We start from the raw sequence: 16,508 nt of genomic DNA, 5'->3' as shown, positions 1-16,508 counted from the left end.
ACCGGCTTCCACCTTTTTACATCTTTTTCCCAGCCCCAGTCAGAAGGACTTGGTAGTGTTTGTTTCGAACAAGAGCATTCCCCCAAATTTGCTCAGCCTGGTATACTGCACGCCTCGTGTGCTGAAGAAGAGCTCCTTGAGTTGGTGGAATATTCTCTAAGGTTCGGTTGCCTTTAGAGAATAGTTCGTTCACTGTCGTTTGTGAGCTTGTTCTGTTACAAAGAAGCACTAAGAATCTCTCAATTAGGGCCATTGCCTGCTCAGGAATCTCTTCTGGAACTGAAGCCAACATTGAAAAGGTGTCCGTGATTTGTGGAAACACGTTCCACACGTCCCAGGCAGATGTTTTCCCCCTTCCGGAAAAAAGAACGATACCGTGTCGCATCCAGTGATTGAGTGAAACATTGGGAGAGCCTTGCTTCTTTGTGGTCCCAGTTGTTCAGCAATTGAGTGAACCGGAAGGTATCGAAAATGCTTTCCAGTACCAAATGGAATCCAGATTTCATCCACGCTAAGATGTTGCACTCTGGATACCGCTAACATAACTACGTCTGTATCAACGGTTCCAATAAGAATTTTTCGGTAGCCAGATTGTGAGGCATGGTATGCATGCAACACGAGTCGGGTGTCTGCTTCTTTGTGGGAGCAGGTCATCATCTCTGCTGGTTGACAACTGAGAACGAATTTACCATAGGTGGTGTACACCTCCTTCCCCTCAATGCCAATAGCCTGCAACTCCTTAGCCAGAAACAAGAGCAACTCAGTTTTGTTGTCACCAACATGAAGAAAGCTTTTCCCGCCAATTCTTAGGGAGCTTAGAGGATGATGCGACCCTTCTTCGAATACCTGTGCCCCGCCTTTCTCTCGTGGTGGACTTTAAACTGTCTTCACGATATACATCCCACACAACGTCCACTCTCTGAACGGTCTCCAGCTGCTTTCTGCATACTCTTTAAACGTGGTTGCCATTCCCGGCTTCAGTATTTGAACAATAACTGCACCATCAATTATTGTCGCCTCAAGCTGGGGTGCATCAATCTTCCTTTCAACAAGCCTTTCCATGCATTTCACTAGGTCTGACTTTTGACCTTCCCTTATTTTTCCTGCTTGTGCTAGAGTTGGAGGAAAAGGCTGATTCTCGTGCTTGAAAAATTCTTCGAGATTACCATCGGCGCAGCTTTGGCAGGCTATGTACAGACGGGAAAATAAAGCACAGGCGTTCTTAAGGGCTGCAACTTTCTGTTTATCCTTCGTCGGCTTCCTCCGTTGTTGTTGTTGTTGTTGTTGTTTGAACACGGGTAACTTGTTCTTCTTTATTGCTTCGGTTATTGGCTTTGTTCTTTCCTGGAATCTTTCTTTGACAAAGGCTTTGTACTGATCCTGACCAATAGACAGCACCTCTCTCACAGCTTTAACTACTGTATCATCCATGATTTTTTTGAGTCTAGGACAAGAAGGTCTGTACTGTCCTCCTCAAAGGGATTACCCATGTCCTCAATTGCTGACAAGAGTGACAACACGTCCTTCTTAAAGGCAGCCTGAACGCCCGGAATTAGCTCATGATGGTCGCGCTTTTCTTCACTGACTTTTTTGGAATATGTTTCCTCGAATTCCTGGATGATCCTTGCGACTTCACGCCCAGCGATCATCCACCTTCTTAATGCTGCTGGATTTTTCGTCAGTCCGACGGCTCCGCCTTTCCCTTTAACCTGCGCATTCACTTGCGCATGGTCTAAAGCAATTGAAGAGAAAACCTTCTCAGTCTTATTTACAACGAACGATCCATTTGTGAACTCCTGGTGGAAGTCAGGGTGAGTTGAAGATAGTAAATTCATATCACGTATATGTACACTCATCCACCTGGCGTAGTTGATGTGGTCTAGTGAGAACATCCACGGAACCAGCGAGACAAGTGACTTATTTGATAGCTATGATTAACTGCAAGACACATAACTCTAAAAAGAGGACTCGATTCCAGTACAGAAACTGCGGGTGCTCTTTGGACATTTTATTGACCCAGTCTGTAAACTGGAGTGGTTCTTCACCATTCTCGAGGGTTTCAAGGTAATCACTATATGCCTTACTCTGCAGGATGAACAAGCAAGTGGCAGTAACCTGGTGCACCCATCTCGTTATTGTGACGTGAGTGGCTTTGATGAAAGAATTAGCAAATCCTCCCGTTGCAACGTCAGCTGCTACAAGGGCGATGGTCCAACCACTTCCATCAAGCCAATCTCCAAGGAGCTTAAATGCCGCCATCTCGATGTGTAATCCACCAAGCATCAGAATGAACTTTTCTCCATGAGTTGAAGGCCAGTTCCACTGGATGAGTTTTCCAAGTGCAAAAAGTGGTTGATCTAGTGCAATAATAGGTGTTTGGCCTGGGTTGACGTGATTTACTGCAGCTTTGATCATATTCATAGCGTGTAGAATCATCGCGATGGAAAGTGCGTTCTCTTAGGAAGAAGCGATATCACTGCAGGAACATACGCTGTTGTTGGTTGACAACATGCATGGAATGCTGCCCAGGATATAAAATCACCTTTCTCAAGAGTTGCTTTTGATGCTAACTCTTTCGCATTTCGAAGCAATTGGAACTCTTCTTCTTCTGGCACATCTACTGGAGTCATCGTTCCTTGTTCTAGGCCTATATAACAACTAGGAGGCTCTGGGACGATGGGATCATTAACTAGCAGAAAGCAATAGGTAGCTCGCTTATAGCCTTCACTTCTTGAACAGTTCCATCTATCACATTTGTTCGACGTTCAGTTCCTTTTATGGTGGCCGTAGGATGCTGAACTAGCGATATGGTTGTGCTATGAAAGGAGTCGCTTGCCGTTGTAGAACTCAGGTTATGATCAATATTGTCGATGGCTGCTGTAGTGAATACATCTTTTCGTAGTTTTGGAGGGTAGACAACACCTTCCTTTTCAAACTGTGCCGTGACAGAATTAGCTAAGTCCGTGGAAATATCCATCACCTGACCATAGGAAATGCATAACCCAAGCTTGCGCATGACGTCTACAAGGCCCTCTTTCTCGTTTCACCGCGAATTTTCAGAGCTGTGTATACTTGTAACAGGCATTCTCTTTCTCTTCTATGGCGCACAGTTTTTCCTGCTCTTCCCTGCTAGTGCTCTTTATTATTTGAAATAAGGAGGGCAGGAAAGAAGACTGGGTGAATTAGTGAATAACTCATTTTTTTCTTCTTAGTGGTTTCGAGGGCTTACCCTTACCCAACAAAACAACATTTGCAAGGATAAAGGATGGTATTTATTTTTTTTTTTAAATAAATGTGGTAACAAGTATTTTAATTACATCACCACTAGAACAACATTATAACGGTCTAAAAAGCTTTCAAAAACAACGAGTACACTTTAAATATACTTCAAATGTGGCCTTTGAATTGTTTACAATCAAAATCTCTGCATTGTTAGTAAAAAATATGGAGTTTTACACAGTTTTCACTTTCAGCCTCGTTTTCATGTAATGACAAACGTGGCGCCGCCTATCTCCCCACAAAGTGATATTTCACGTTGGCCCTATATCAGAATTTAATAAGCAGTCTAAGAGCTATCTTTTTGCAAAGTTTCATGCTTGTATCACAAAACGAACGATTTTGATATTTTTTGGGCTAAGCAGCTGCACTATTACCGTTAAAAAACAAAACACACACACATATATACACAAAGTGGCGCTGAAAACTCTATATTTCAAGTTTGTTTGACTATTACAAGACCGTTTTCTCCTATCTCGAGGAAATGAAAAACTATTAAAGTCACGCACCGTTAGTCAGTTAATTATGCTAGTTCGCAAGCCAAAAGTTGCATACAAAATAGTTCAGTTCTGCTGGAAAAACCCCAAGGGAGTATCTTGACGCATTAGTATATAATCAATTTTTTTATAACTTAACAAGGATCAATTAAAACACGCGACTTATAATTGCTAGCAATAGAACCAGACAAGAGATACCGTTTAAAAACCTTTGTTAAAAAACATTGACAAAAAGAGTCAAATACACAGCGATTTGAAAGGAAAAGGAATGGAAATGAATCATTTGACTGACTATTACAAATCCGTTTTTTTTTCTTTTCGTTTTATTTCGAGGAATAATAAATATTCCTTCCGTGTCTACACAATTTTCCTATGGCCTCTAAGCCAAGAGTTCGACTTTCTTTGTTTCTTGGGGTTTGCCTTGTTCTTTGTAGTCGGTCTTTTAGTTTTTGCTTTAAAAGAGGCCTCATTTCTCCGATGTCTTGACAGTTCGTACACCATTTCTTGTGTCTGTACTGGATTGTGATAGTGATTTTTTCCGGAATTATCCGCTTCACTTTCGTAAACTACGACTTTAACTTTAGGTTGCAGTTTCGCCTCTTGTCAATACTGTCTTCGCTGTATGTGGTCTAACTGATGAACATCCGCGAGATGGTTAGCTAATCTGACAAGTTACTTCGCCCCGCACGATGGAATCGGACAGTTTCTGCAAACTCTCTTGTAAACCATGTTGACAGTTTGGTGACTGAACACAAATGACATCTTTTTCGCAAATAGCCAGGTTATATAGAGTGTCAGAAGGGCCAAACACAGACCAGAAAGGCCATGACCAGGCCAAACACAGGCCTGAAAGGCCATAACCAGGCCTGAAAGGCCAAAACCACGCCAAAAGGGACAAAAGGAGACAAACGGGCCATTTCTAGTTATGTGTCTTTATTTTTTCTCAGACACACGCGTGGGTGTCGCGCGTCGCTAGTCACACAACAGCTCTCAACTTTGGAATCATCATCTTTATTTACAAGTTTCATCACAAATAACAGTGTCTAATTAAAAAGTTTTGATCTTGCTTTAGTAATTTGTATTTCAAATTTCAGATTTTTTTATTTTTTGTACAAATTTACTATTATTGCTATTATTTTCAAGTCATCAATCAACACACTTAAAGTTTGGTTGTTTACAGTTTTTATTGAAATGCAACAATACAAAGATCCGGGAAATAAAAAAAATTCCATAACATTCATAGTAGGTTTAGTCTTGATCTTGTGGAATGGGCTGCTTTTCGTACAATCGATTGAGTAAGAATTTCCGCTTATCGATAGCAAGTTCCGTCGATTCCAACCAATCAACTTTAAGCTCTTTTTGTGTTTCCATCACTTTTTTGAAGGTGGGATCTTTTTTCATTGCACGCATCCACTGTAGATTCTCTAAGAGTACTTTTCTTAGCTCTTTTCTGTAAACAGGAACGAGAGTGTTCACGGCTTTACTACGAGCCACGTTTTCTGAATCTCCGTTTTCTTGGTGCTGATTGATCAAAGCGTTAAGCTGGGTCTTGTGGCGTTGCTCGGCTTCATCAAAAATGCGTGACCACGGCTCTAAGTTTTCTGTTTCTTCTTCTAGGGAAGACTCCGTTCCTTGACTAGAAACTTCGCTTTCTTGGGAGAAATCGCTTTCTTCACTGTCTTCATAATTTCCAGCACCTTGTTGCAGGTATAAGGTATAGTTTGTGCTCGTCATCTTTGGTTTGAACCGCACGCGTTCTGACAGGAAACTAAACTTCAGAAAGTAACGCGTCTGTTTTATAGAAAATTTATGAAGGCGGGGTTACTAAGCGTTCTCCTTCATAAATAAAAGAAGACCAGTAAGGCCATAACCAGGCCAAACACAGGCCTGAAAGGCCATAACCAGGCCTGAAAGGCCAAAACCACGCCAAAAGGGACAAAAGGAGACAAACGGGCCATTTCTGGTCATGTGTCTTTATTTTTCTCAGACACACGCGTGGGGGTCGCGCGTCGCTAATTTTTAATTGTCTTATAAGCTCTCTGTAATAATTCCCTTGTTCCGTTCAGGGTTCTGAAACAGGTCGCTAATAGTTTCCGATATTCTATTTCAATATCACTATTCTACACTTTTCCGTGGGTGTTTGGGGTTCCAACAGTAAACTTGCTAGCCATGTTGTTAAGGAACTGACGGTCTGAGAATCGAAGTGGACGAAGATTTCGCATAAAATAGCTTGGGTGTAGCCGGTTCGGGTATTGTTATAGACACTGACTCTGGGACTACCCAATCAGAGTAGGTGTTGGATAAGACTTATTGTTTCTCAAACAAAAGACACACGAGATAGTTCACATGCAAATTTCAGAGGTCGAGTCAAACATTTGTTAAACATAATTAGAGACTAACGCGGTGTAAAGATGAATAAAACTTTATTTCACTCAAAAACTTTAAAAATCTTTCAACGGATCTCAAGACAGCTCTATTTCTACACAGATGGTAATGCAATATTTTTAATTAGAACAAACAGGAAGATCTTGGTTCCTTATATTGTTACGCATAGCAATACATTTTGATCTGCGTACATCTTGTGCAAAAGCTCTAGAATAAGAAGATAACTGTTTATCTCTTTCTTTCTCTTCAAGTTCTTCGGGGCTGATGACATAACCTTCAAAAGGTACGTGTTTGCCTTCAATATGTCTTTCATACAAAACCTTCAACACTCGGAAACTTTCGGGATGATGGCCGTCATCACTTGCGTACTTGAAATACGCCTGACGCAGCAAATCGTCTTTCTCTAAACAAAGTGTAGGATCTGGGTCGTCTCGCGAGTCTTCTTTCATTTTTTGGACATAAAACTTGTAAGATTCCCATACTTCATCCATCCATTCTGTGTATCTAAGACCGTGAAATATTTTAGGACTTCCTAGACTGTTGAATCCGTTGTCACACATTAAAAATCCTTCGTCATATTTGCGTGCATGGCGCTGGCGCTGAATAAGTCCTTTCTGTTAAACCTCTTGGCGATGATTTTCAAGCATCTCCTTTATCTCTCTATAAGGATGGAATCTTGTGAACCGTAGCTGAGGTGAATATGAGAGCCGCTCCTTGATAGTATGCGATATCGGCTGGTCTATCCACATGAAAAAGTTACACTCTTTTTTGTGGCACGTCAGAAACATGCGATCCTGGCTCCAGGGTTGTTTACTTTTTCTCAATGCTAGCTCGTTAGAACAATCACAAACCAACTGAGCTGCATATTTTTTCACATCAGAGTGTGTATGATGCGCGATACGCTCTATGTCCTCTTTCCATTCTGAAGCAGGGGCAAACATGAAGCACATTTTCTCGGGACAGTAAACATAGCTAAATCCTTGCGCTTTTTCTACCAATTCCAACGTTGAGCGGGGATGAAACAGGCAGAACTGACCTGATAAGGAACTCGCTTTATGTTCTGTCAGGAGAGGTTTAGGGGTCGATTCGACTTGAACGTTTGGAACCATCCTTGCGAAATATAGCAGCGATAAAATAATCTTTACTCTAGTTGAATGATAACGCTTTCAAGTTTTGCGCTGTTTTTATTAACTCTAACAATAGAGTCTTGACTATCCAATCAGGGTGGGTATAGACCGGGCAAGTTTGGGCCGGCCTATTGTTTTCATTGTACTAGAGTGACGCTCATTAGTAAACCTTGGCACTTATTAGTATGCAGGAAGACACTACCTAATCACTTAATTAATATGCAGGAAGACATTTTTTCCCTAGGTTATAACAATAGGTGACGTCATGAACTCGACCCTTATGCATATCAATGATTTACCTAGGAACCTCGGCACTAACGAGGCTTATCTTTGCTGAAGGTCTACTACTTAAGCATGTCCCTAGATCTCTTAAGGAAGTTATCATCGTCGGAGCAGAGTCGACGCAGGCGGAGAAACTGGCTGTAAGGGATAGCACGTATGCAGTGATCAGTATAGAAAGAAGCGAAATGGAGGTAGTTGTGAGTATCTGTTCCCTTGTAGTAGACGGAGGTTTGGATCTTATCATCAGGAATGTGTAGGTTGATGTCCAAAAAGGTAGTTCTGTTTCAGTGGCAGTGGATTGAAGTTTGAAACGAAGTCAATATAAAAAAGTTTCGCGTTCCTCCCTTCTACATGACACTGCTCCAACAATGACGTCTATCTATCTCTTGTATCTCCTGTGTACTGTTCGCGGATATGCTGTTCCATATAACCGTGGAATAAGCAGATAGCCGCCCAGGATCCAGCCAGATGTAAAAGCTTGCAGTACAAGAATCGTACAACTGGCGGATGATTATGGTCGTTTATGACAAGTGGCACAAAGGAAAGCAGGAATTGGGGTGGGTTTGCCCTCTGCAAGTAAATAAATAAATAACACTTGTCTACATAAACACAAATTTCTAAAGACGTTCTCTGGTTAAAAGTTTATAAAAACACTAAGCTTTCGATTGCCAGTCTGCAATCTTTAAAAAGTGAGATGTAAAAAGCGAAGGCAGAAACATATATACAGAGAGGTGAGAAAAAAATAACGAACAAATATGAATAAATACAATAATGCAAGGGAAATACTAGTGTGAAGAAAAAATATTGATGACATGAATAAAGTTACAATAAAATTGAGTATTGTCTTGGCAGATATTTAGAATTATTGTCTGCCTGGCTAGTTATCGCAGTGTGCCAAGATTCCAGCGTTTTTCTTACGCGTGAATTGCCTCTGTCGATGACACGTGCATTCTCAAAATCAATAGTATGGCCTTCGAGCCACGCATGGCTGGCAACGTTGGAACCACTTTTAAAAACTTTGGTGTTTCGAATATGTTCCATTTCTAGTGTGTAAACATCTGCTCGTTTCTCCAATGTAACTCCATGTGCAGTCCGCACAAGGGATTTTATAGACAACGTTCGTTTGCCGATCTGATGGGGGTCTAGATTTAGGAGACACAAATTCCTGTTGCAGGGTCTTGACCGGTCTGGTGGTCGCTCGGATACCGTTCTTGTTAAGAATTCTTGTAAGTGGTTCAGTGAGGCCTTTGATGTATGGTAAAACTGCAAAGCCATTTTGGGAATCTGGTGGGTCTATCAACCTAAAGAACATTCCCACTAACTCTTCAGGGAAAGGGATGATTTCAGGGGTCGAAGTCGTCTTTAGGATGTTCGATATAGTTGCTGATGGATAGCCATTTGATTTCAACGCATTGGAAACGTGGGTCAGCTCTTTCTTTACTTCTTCGGAGGTGCTCGGGAGGTTGATTGCCCGATTTAGGAGGGTAGAGGCAGTACTTAATTTGTGTTTTAACTCGTGATGAGAGTTAAAGTCCAGGTATCCGTCAGTGTGTGTGGGCTTTCGATAGACGCCGATAGTAATTGTCCCATTCTTCCTGGTTATCAAGGTGTCTAGAAAGGAAATTTGGCCATTGTTCTCAGTTTCGAGGGTGAGAGATATTTTAGGGTCAACTGCATTAAGAGTATCGTAGAACTTGCTAACGGAGTGTTTCTTTATTATGACAAAACTGTCGTCTACGTAACGTTTCCAGACTTTTGGGGGTGTTGTTGAGGCGGCGATAGCCGATTCTTCAATTGCCTCCATGCAGAGGTTAGCTACGACTGGGCTAACTGGGCTCCCCATTGCACATCCATGTATCTGTTTGAAGACAGAGTCGTTTAACATAAAGTAGTTGTTGGAGAGGGTGAATTCCAAGAGGGAGATGATTTTATCGGTGTTGAGCGTCGTTCTTAAGTTTAGCGTGGTGTCCTCGTCTAGCTTTTTTCTGATGTAGTCACAAGCCTTGTCAACCGGAATGGCAGTAAAGAGTGAAACGACATCGAACGAAACCATTACTTCATCGTCAGCGATCTCTTGGTTTGCGACTTGTTTGGTAAAGTCCATCGAGTTAGAAACAGAATAGCCATTAAGGTTCTGAATAGGTGTCAAAATGTCCGTCAGGAATTTAATGGTGTTATATAGGGCAAAACCAATGCAAGACACAATGGGCCGAAGAGGGAGACCTGCTTTATGGTGTTTGATTGAGCCTCGTATGGCGGGTGGAATGGCGTCCGTAGATCGTAGTTTGTAGTATGTAGGATCATCGATCTTGCCTTTCTTTTTAAGATCCAACAAATCGTGGTTTAGTTCCCTCTCGATCTTAGCAAACGGAGGTTTATGAACCAACTGGTAAGTCTGATGATCGCTGAGTAAATTTTCCATTTTTTCGTTGCAGTCAATTCTGTCCATAACCACAAAACAGTTACCTTTGTCAGCTTTCATTATAACACGAGAGACATCTTCCTTCAGGGTTTTTAATGCTTTCCTTTCAGCTTTTGAGATGTTGTTATGCAGTGGTAAACGGGCCCTGTGTAGGATTGAGGCCGTTGCTGTTCTTATGGAATCCTTGGTGTCATCAGGGAGACGAACGATGGCTGCTTCGACTTCAGCGACAGTATCTTTGGTTGGAATTTTTCCCGGGGTTCAGTGGTGCAAACTTAAGGCCTTTCTCAAGAATGGAATGTTCAGTCGAAGACAGTGGTTTCTTTGAGACGTTAACAACCCAGTTTTCTTTGTTGATAGTGGGAGGTTGGTTCGCCTCGGTTTCCTTGTTGAGGTTGTTAAACTTATTATTATGTCTTTTTTTTAGTGGAGCGGACTGAGCAAGTCCTATGCTTCAGGAAATGGGACATCGCAGTCGAGATGTCATCGCAGACAAGGTTCGTAAACCGTGTCGAGGAATGATCGAGAATATTCTCCAACGATCGAATTTGGCTATGACAGATAGAAATTCTTGCTCTCAAGCAATGTTTAGATGTCCTTTCCATGATCCGTTTGAATATGGGGTGGCTCCCAGGAGGTTTAAAGCGTAGCGATTTGGGAATCCGTTGTTGTTCTAGCGCTTTGTGCGAGAAGCGGAGATGGCGATAGTGTGCTTCAAGTTTGTAAGAAGTTTTTTCCATGGTGCGTGCGAGTTTGAGGGCTTCCAGCCCGGCTTCTTGGCGGATACGTTTAAAAATCAATGAGTACGACTGAACAAATTTATATTTGTTCGTTATTTTTTCTCACCTCGCTGTATATATATTTCTGCCTTCGCTTTTTACATCTCACTTTTTAAAGATTGCAGACTGGCAATCGAAAGCTTAGTGTTTTTATAAACTTTTAACCAGAGAACGTCTTTAGAAATTTTTTAATTATGCCTGGTTACTCATCGATTTTTAAACATAAACACAAATGTTCATAAAAAAAACAAACATTTTTTATGTCAAAAGTTCTCCCTTTAATTACATCGTTATGACGTGTTTCAGCAAAGATGCAGCCCTGGACCTTGACCTTGGGCTCCTGAAAATAAAAAATTACCATGACCAGTTTTTATTTTTATATTTTTCTCTCACGTTTACAGAAATTTTGAGCAGGTTATTTCATGGTTTGTAGTTTCAGTTCATCTTGTCGAGGTTACTGTGATCATGTAGGTTAGAGTACTCCTTAATATTATTACAATCTAGACTACTCGTATCCTTTCTCAGCTGCCTGCTATAATTGCCCTATGGCTCCCAAATTTTGATGCAGATTTGTTCAAGGAAAGAATGTCCTTTTTTTTCTGGGGAAGACCCCCATATGAGTTTTAACTAGTATTTTGTTAGGAGTACATGTACAAAAAAACAAAGAATTGTAAACTTTTTTTCGTTCAACAGTCAGCCCAGCAAAGTAATTTTAAATCCCGGGTATAAATGAAAATATAATTAATTTTCTTGTGACTTTTTACCACAAGATTAGGGAGACACATACTACGTGTAAGTGATAAGGATTGCTATTTTATGCGTCCCAGAAAATTTCATGCCAAGTTAGGTTCGCTGTTTACTCCAAACATTTTTTATACATGTGAGTTTATTAGTCAGTGTAGACAGAAGAAGACAAGAGTGTCAATTGAAGTTTCCTCTCTAAAGGGCCTTTTACATGACTGGCTCTCATAAAAATAATAATGGTTCCAATAATTTTGTCCATTCCATTCTAGGACCATAGATCTGCTTACATGAAAGGAAGGATAAAATGGCAGGGCAACCATAAAAGTGGTTAGATGATGATAATTTCTGTGAAGAATGAATCAAGATTCACTGTGCCGTTCTGGGTCCATAGGTATCTATAAAAGAATATTAGGGTCCCCCTACTGATTATCTCTAATTTCGCATCAGATAGTAGAATGTCTTACCCAACATACTGCTTAGGAAAGATGCATAGGTTGCATTTCCTGTTACAACTCCAAATACTGCAGGGTTATGACGAACCGTTTTCACTGTAAAGATATTTTGTTCCTCACCAGGGCCAAGCACATCAACTTCTACAACATGGGCATCAAGGCTACAATGTTTATTAACATAAAACCAGAAATTATTTCCTTGTCATCACACTACTGGTCTATTGTTCCTCTTAGGGTTGTGGAGTGAGAAACACATGCAAGTGTAGTGGAAAACTGCCTCTCGCTGGGAGGGTGTCCTGCCTGATAGGGTACGTATGGTTTGCAATTTATCTTGATCAGGAAAAACCTCATTTGCATTTACTTTCAACACAAAAGGAATTTTTCCTAAATGTTGCAAAAATTATCTTGTGTGTGAATCAGGGGCGGATGTGGAGATTCTTGACAGGAGAGATCCAAATGTTACAAATCACACAAAACTCGCTAAGGAAAATGCCTTTCATAGTTATTAGAACAATTCATTTTTTATTTCCATAGAAACTTGGCCATCAGTAGTCACTTAGCTTGAACTATACCAAATAAATTCTGTATACCATTTTATTAATTTTTGCTTGCAAGATTGAAATTCACTAATTGATTCAAAACATTTCTTTCATGTCTGTTGATTGTTGATAAATCCTGCGTCCATCAATGTCAACGGTATGATTAAGTGTATCAAATGAATGGCATGCTGTCAAATTTGTTTTGAGGTTTCAGAAGTAAGGAACTATCACCAAGTCCAATGCCTCAGCACATTTAAAATATTTAACTTGAGAAAATTTTCTGGTATACTTCTGTTTAATTTGATATGAGTGTATTTGACTGTATGAAGACAGGGGACAGGGGAACTGCTCCCCCTCCCCTCATGACCCATGAAAATAATAACCCTTAATAAAGCTGGTACTGCAAGGAGTTTAGAAATTGATCTTTGTTTAATTTAATGTCTCCTGATGAATGAGGCAATGGTGTAAGAACATATACCAACACTACACTGTAGGTGTGAGTGTCTAGGCCAGTGGCCCTTGTCCTCTTCTGTTACTGCATCTGAATCTTGTTTGCCCCACACAAGAATACAAAAACCACTGTAGTGACCTACTGATGGCTGTAGGAGTCAATTAAGTAAAGCCAAACTGCTTTCAATAATCCAAAACTACATTGGGGTCTTACGAAATATTTTCCTTATTCATGACAAGACGGACAGGACAGGACAGAAAACAGTTGCCTCTTACCTTGGATCTGCCACAATACATCCTTGTGTTTTGTCAAAACCCAAATTATGTGCTGCCAGTGCTGCAGCTGCCATTGTGTTGACATTGTTTGGAGCTAAGGGACAAAGGTCACGAACACATCCTGAAAGACAATTATTTGTTACAAACAATGAAGTATTAAAATTCTTATCATATTCAATCATAGTGTACCAGTGCACACTCTCTTATACAGATGATAATTTGCCCCTTTGTTCACAATTGCTTTGTTCAAAACGGCCTTTAGACATAGGTCTTTCTGCCTACTACTACAAACAATTTAGAGAGGTCTGTATATTTGTGAGCTAAAACTTGGAAAAACGTCAAGACTTGGAAAGTAAAAAAGGCCAGAAGTTTCACTGCAGGTCTTGAGTAATCTGTCAAAAATATGTTAAAGCCTTCAAATTTTTAGCCTTAATTTGCAATTTCATTGGTTTCACAGAGCAGTTTTTTGCTTTAGTTTCAAAGTTTTTTATGTTTGGTTTGTGTTGATTTTGGTTTGGTGTATTATGTTTAATGCCAGTGGTCTACGTGTTCTTGCATGTTGTTGTTTTCTTTGTTGATTTCATTGTCTGTTTTTTTTTCACATACAGGTAGTAGTCCTGTAATATTTGTGCAAACAATTTAACCTTAATAATTCTTTATTGCGGCAGAAACTGTTAGGAACTTCAAGTGCCTTTTCCACCAAATGTATAGTGTAGGGATGTCACAACAGATCTTCCCCACAAATTTAGTGTCAGGTACCTGCGCATGTTCAGCAGACAACCCTTGATTATAAAACCTACCATCATAAATGACAACAGCTTCTGATTTGACCTGTGCATTCACAGATTTCAGTGGCTCATCCAATCTATAGCACGATGGGTGTTTTTTCATGGTAACTTTAAGTCCCTTAACAAAACACAAATTAGATGTTTTAGAACATCTTAAATATGCAAATAACAAATAAGTGAAATACATTTTACATACACTTTAAATAAATGCATGGAAATTTGTGACAAAAAGTAGCATCCAATTGATAATTACAGACAACCAAGTAAAGAAAACAAACAACTTTGACTTTGGAAATGTCTAGTAACTGAGTTGGACTAGACTGCAAGCAGTCCCTTCCTGGATAGTCGAGAGGTTGCGCGAAATGGCCGAGCGCGAAAAAAAAAAAACTAGAGTGAACAAGCGGAAGGGGGCTTGGGGAGAGGCAGAAAAAAGGGGAAAGGAAAAGTCTCCACTCTCTTCTCGTTTATTTCTCCTCGCTCCAGTCTCGCTATGTAAGCACACCATCTCGACTAACCAGAAAGGGACTGCTTGCGGTCTAGAGTTGGACCCCACTTCTACAGAATATATGGCTAAACCAATCTTATATGGTGTGGAAAAATATTGTGCCAAACCAAGAAGGATCTTAAACAAAGATTGTGTGGTAAAAGAAGGCCATTTATGAAGGACACTGTGCAATTCTTCTGAACTTATTTAAACTTGACTTTCCTGTTTTCAGAAACCTCAGTACTAACGGCCATTTCTATAATTGGCAGACTTCTCTAAAAAGGCCACATTTTCTTATTCTCACTTTCAGTCATGCAAATTCTCTAGCTAAAAAGTTGCCCATAACAGCTTACTCTCTTATTAAAAACTTCTCTATGAAGCATATGGGCACCTTTTTATAACAAAGGAAAATTCTGTCCAAAGGTGGCCATTGTAGGGAGGTTAAACTGTGAAATCAATGTTAGTGAACAGTCACACACACACACACACACACACACACACACACACACACACACACACACACACACAAAAAAAAAAAAAAACCAACAACAGCAACAACAAGCTCTCCCAAAAATAAGCACTCATCTGATAGGCCATGTCCTCTGAATGAATATAAGTCCCAGGTTTTTTTTTTTTGGAATTTTTCTATTATAGTTTATTGAACAAAAAAATGTTAACATGATAATAGATACTAGATAAAAAAACCCGTTGAAATATAAACAAATCGCTATCTCTATGCTGCAAATGAACTTGAAATCTTTGAAATAATCTTTAGAGCAAAACGTGTTGATTTGATGGCAAATTAGGTATTAACGTTTTTAAAATAAGGTGCACAATGAACAATGTCAGACAAAATATGGTCGGCAAGTTTTGGCAGGAAATGTACTGGCAAGGCTCTAATAAAACCAACAGACTAGATAAACTCATCGGAACAACGACATGAGCACATGGCACCATACTTAGTGGGTGCCCCATGCCTGTACTGCAAGGCAGACGTTGTTGCTGAAATATTGTCTTGGGCTTAGTGAACCAAGTCCAAAAAAACAAATGTCCCCTCCCTGATGAGGCTTCATAATAGGGTTTAAGATGGGGTTCTGCAGGCAGCAATTCTTCACCCAAAACGACCAGTAAACTTAGAAATTTGGTGTGTTCAGCCCACTCCTGAGTTTACATGAATCCCACATGTCTTCACAAGTGGTGCAATGGCTGTGAGCAATCATTCCTTTACCCCAAGGGTTAACTGACAATGAAACCAACCACTTATTACAAGTGGATATATTTGTTTTGTTTTTTAAATGCTTCATCAAGTGGGTTTGCAGAATGCTAACAATCCAAGATTAATCTAGTTGGACCCGATCTGTGATTTGAGGCAGACCAACACAACCTCTATAACGCCAGTAGTCTTGATAAGACCAACTTTACTACTTAGACTGATATTTGTTCATTTGAACCATTAACACTGAGTATCCACCTGCAGTGTTCCCCTGTCTGCCATCTTCTTGATATCAGTGCCTCCCCAAAGGGCTCCACTTGGTATGTAAATGCCATGGCTACCATTACAAGCTTTTTGCCTCAATCTGTTCTCTACATCTGAGTTTGCTAAGGCAGTGGGTGAACCTATCTACAGTAAAACAGATAAACCACTGAAAAGACATTTTACATTAACCCTATGTAGACTGGGCTTTTTTAAAAGCTGTGACAATGAGACTTGGAGGAGAGATAGTACGTCCAAAGATGTTTCCTTTGAGGTCTACAATGAGAATTATCAAATGACGACCATATTGGATCCACCATGTTGGATTTCTGGAATTCCCCCAAAATTTAAGAAAGTGCCAAAATTGAACAAAAAGTAATAGGAACACTAATGGTAATGGTAATGCATTTATATACCGCATTTTCTATTTATATTTAGCATACCTAAGTGACCGACTATCGCGTAACGCGCAATCTGATTGGCTACACAGGTGCCGTCTATCGATCGATAGACGGCACCTGGAGCTGTCAGTG

At 40.3% G+C, this 16,508-nt stretch overlaps 1 protein-coding gene and 1 pseudogene across 1 annotated transcript in view; both read right to left on the bottom strand.

Annotated features, from left to right (window-relative positions):
* Positions 1–6,179: 6,179 nt before the first annotated feature.
* Positions 6,180–10,813, bottom strand: LOC146472895 (uncharacterized; annotated as a pseudogene).
* Positions 10,814–10,941: 128 nt separating this feature from the next.
* LOC146472894 (aspartate dehydrogenase domain-containing protein-like) overlaps positions 10,942–16,508 on the bottom strand; it is a 20,248-nt gene continuing 14,681 nt past the window's right edge. The window contains exons 4-8 of the mRNA XM_085119153.1: positions 15,973–16,122; positions 14,030–14,135; positions 13,230–13,350; positions 11,977–12,125; positions 10,942–11,108 (exon numbers count right to left, since the gene is read on the bottom strand). Coding sequence (XP_084975279.1) covers positions 11,071–11,108; positions 11,977–12,125; positions 13,230–13,350; positions 14,030–14,135; positions 15,973–16,122 — 564 coding nt within the window. The 3' untranslated portion in view covers positions 10,942–11,070. The remainder of the gene's footprint in view (positions 11,109–11,976; positions 12,126–13,229; positions 13,351–14,029; positions 14,136–15,972; positions 16,123–16,508) is intronic.

The sequence above is a fragment of the Pavona decussata genome, unplaced genomic scaffold (genome assembly GCF_977016875.1).
Source record: "Pavona decussata unplaced genomic scaffold, jaPavDecu1.1 SCAFFOLD_96, whole genome shotgun sequence".
In the NCBI taxonomy this organism is placed as follows: Eukaryota; Metazoa; Cnidaria; class Anthozoa; order Scleractinia; family Agariciidae; genus Pavona; species Pavona decussata.
Note: the sequence above shows the minus strand (reverse complement) of the source record. Positions and strands in the feature narration are given on the sequence as shown.